The sequence below is a fragment of the Macrotis lagotis genome, chromosome 4 (genome assembly GCF_037893015.1).
Source record: "Macrotis lagotis isolate mMagLag1 chromosome 4, bilby.v1.9.chrom.fasta, whole genome shotgun sequence".
Classification (NCBI taxonomy): domain Eukaryota; kingdom Metazoa; phylum Chordata; class Mammalia; order Peramelemorphia; family Peramelidae; genus Macrotis; species Macrotis lagotis.
In genome coordinates this window covers 188,834,818-188,837,677 of record NC_133661.1, presented here as the reverse complement: position 1 = coordinate 188,837,677, position 2,860 = coordinate 188,834,818, and the positions used below count along the sequence as shown (strand labels likewise).

At 36.5% G+C, this 2,860-nt stretch overlaps 1 protein-coding gene across 1 annotated transcript; it reads left to right on the top strand.

The window, feature by feature from the left end:
- The first annotated feature begins 1,505 nt into the window (after positions 1 to 1,505).
- OR4K13 (olfactory receptor family 4 subfamily K member 13) lies at positions 1,506 to 2,444 on the top strand. The gene has a single exon (XM_074231999.1). It carries the CDS (start codon positions 1,506 to 1,508, stop codon positions 2,442 to 2,444), a length of 939 nt encoding a protein of 312 aa, XP_074088100.1.
- Positions 2,445 to 2,860: the final 416 nt, after the last annotated feature.

Genomic DNA, 2,860 nt, shown 5'->3' with positions numbered 1-2,860 from the left:
CATGACTTCTGGAGAGATAGTGTCTGGGCAACAAATGGAAAAGGTAGCCTGATTAGAACTCAGGTTCTTGTCCTTTCTCTGAACCAGCCTTCAAGGGGGAACTCTGCTCAGTACACAACTGTAGCAGCTGAAACCTTAAGCAAAGATAACACAGGAAAATCAAATGACCTATATGTAATTTTCTGTGAAAATGCACATTCTTAGGACTTCACCTTATAAAGCTTATCATTGGAAGATGAGGCCCTAGTTTAGGAGGCCTGGAGAAAAGACGGAAAGGAGTGACTGTTTGTCCTTTCTGGATGATCCCTGAAAGTATCAAATGGGCAATAGGTACAGTATCTATTGGCACAAAGCAGTCCATGGATAGAAGAGCAGAAAGGGTGCATGCAGCAAGTACTAAACAAAGAGAAGAGTTTCAGTTAAAATGAACAACTGATATTGAGAAAGGAGGAGGCTAACAGCAGCTGTTTGTAGAAATGCTGGCAATAGAACCTTATGGCAATGGAGAGAGGGAGGGTGTCTATTTCCATACAGGTATAAACTATTTCCTCCTAGATATTCCTATAAAAGGTGGTTTAAGTTCCTTTGCTCCTAGAAATGGGGAGGAGGAAGAAGAGTTATGGGAACAGATAGCCAAAATTTGCTGTCAATAACACCAACTCATGTCTCATCCTTCTACTATTCTGAGAGCTTCTGAATGTAGGTGGGTAAAAGAAGGGAAATCCCAGGCCTTTACATGAATATTCCTAAACTGACCCTTATACTGTGACTGTAAAGCACACTATGTTGATAAGAAGATCAAGAGATCCAGATGAAAACTCATTGTAGCAAGGCTGCAGATCTCTTTATAGGTTATCTGGTGGTTTTCACTGGTTTTGTTTATTTGTTTGTTTATTCATTTTTAATTAAGAAAGACATCTAGGAGAAAAAAATAACAAAAGGAAAAGAGAAACCCAGTTTCTTGTAGTAAGAGGTTTCTGATTCAGAAAATGACTAGGATCTAGGGAGTTCCATTGATTATATCATTATATATTGTCATTTAATAGGCTTATAAAATGAATACTGATAGTTCTTTGTGAATTCATCTCAATTAAAAGGGTGAATTGCTAGGAAACACAGTCTAAAACTGTGACAGCTAGTGATAAAATGGATTAAGTTCTAGGAGTCAGTAAGAACTGAGTTTAAATTTGACCTTTAGACATTTAAATTGTGACTCTGGTAGGTATTTTAACTACTGTCTCTTTCAGTTTGCTCAACTGTAGGAGATAAATTATAACATCTACTTCCCAGGGTTGTTATGATACTTGGATGAGATAATGTTTGTCAAGTGCCAGATACCTCTAATAAATACTTCCTTCCTTTCTTCTAAAACTAAAAATGATGAGGGCAACTAGTTTTACAGTGTATGATGTAATAGGGCTGGAGATTGAAATTCCATTTCAATAATTACAACTCATTTCTCTTTTTCCCTTTTTTTTCAAACACTTGGAACATGGCCCAAGAAAATGGAACTGAAAAACTATTCAGTAGTGTCTGAGTTCATCTTGCTAGGACTGACAAAATCTCAGAACCTCCAAATTTTCTTCTTCTTGGGGTTTTCTATGGTATATATTGGAATTGTCCTAGGAAACCTGCTCATCTTGATCACTGTGACCTTTGACTCACGTCTTCATACCCCAATGTATTTCCTGCTGGCAAACCTCTCCTTAATTGACATGATCTTGGGCTCCTTTGCTACACCAAAGATGATTGTGGATTTTCTCCGAGAGCACAAGACTATCTCCTGGTGGGGATGTTTCTCCCAGATGTTTTTTATGCACATTCTAGGTGGAAGTGAAATGATGCTTCTTGTTGCCATGGCAATAGATAGGTATGTTGCCATATGTAAACCCCTCCGCTATTTAAATATTATGAACCATCGGGTGCTTCTGGGACTAGTATTGACTTCTTATGCAGTTGGTTTGGTACATTCAACAAGCCAAATGGCATTTATGTTGAATTTGCCCTTTTGTGGACCCAATACAGTGGACAGCTTCTTCTGTGACCTTCCTTTGGTCATTAAGCTTGCCTGTAGAGACACTTATGTACTTCAGCTGTTAGTAATTGCTGATAGCGGATTCCTTTCCCTCATCTGTTTCATTCTTTTACTCTTCTCTTATACAATCATAATCTATTCTGTTCGGCACCAAGCCTCTGGTGGGTCTTCCAAGGCTCTCTCGACTCTGTCAGCTCATATTACGGTGGTAACTTTATTTTTTGCACCTTGTGTCTTCATCTATGTATGGCCTTTCAACAGATATTCTGTTGATAAGATACTTTCTGTATTTTACACAATTTTCACACCCCTATTGAATCCTATTATCTATACACTAAGGAACCAAGAAGTAAAGGCAGCACTTAAGAAAATACGGAATCGACAAATAAATTCCAGGCACGACTTGTAATTGAGAGATCTAAAGAACTTTCTTCACTGCACATTTTATTTTATTTTTCATTTTTATATCTTAACTTTTTTAATTTTTAATTTTATTTTTCCAATTGTATATAAATATAGTTTTCAACATTCATTTTTTGTAAGATTTTGAGTTCCATGTTTTTTTTCCCTTTCTCCATCTTCCCTCCCTCTTCCCCTGACAGTGAATAATCTGAAATAGTTTATACATATAGAATCATGTCAAACATTTCTGTATTAGTCATCTTGTGAAACAAGAATCAGAACAGAAAGGGAAAAACTATGATAATGGAAAAAATAACATAAAACATTTTTTATCTTTTAGAAAGATTTTATTTATTTTGAGTTTTATAATTTTTCCCCTAATCTTGCTTCCCCCACCCTCCACAGAAGGCATTCTGTTACTTT

What these genes read in the sequence shown, in the direction of transcription:
- OR4K13 (XM_074231999.1), top strand. Translation starts at nt 1,506, where the DNA reads ATGGAACTGAAAAACTATTCAGTAGTGTCTGAGTTCATCTTGCTAGGA.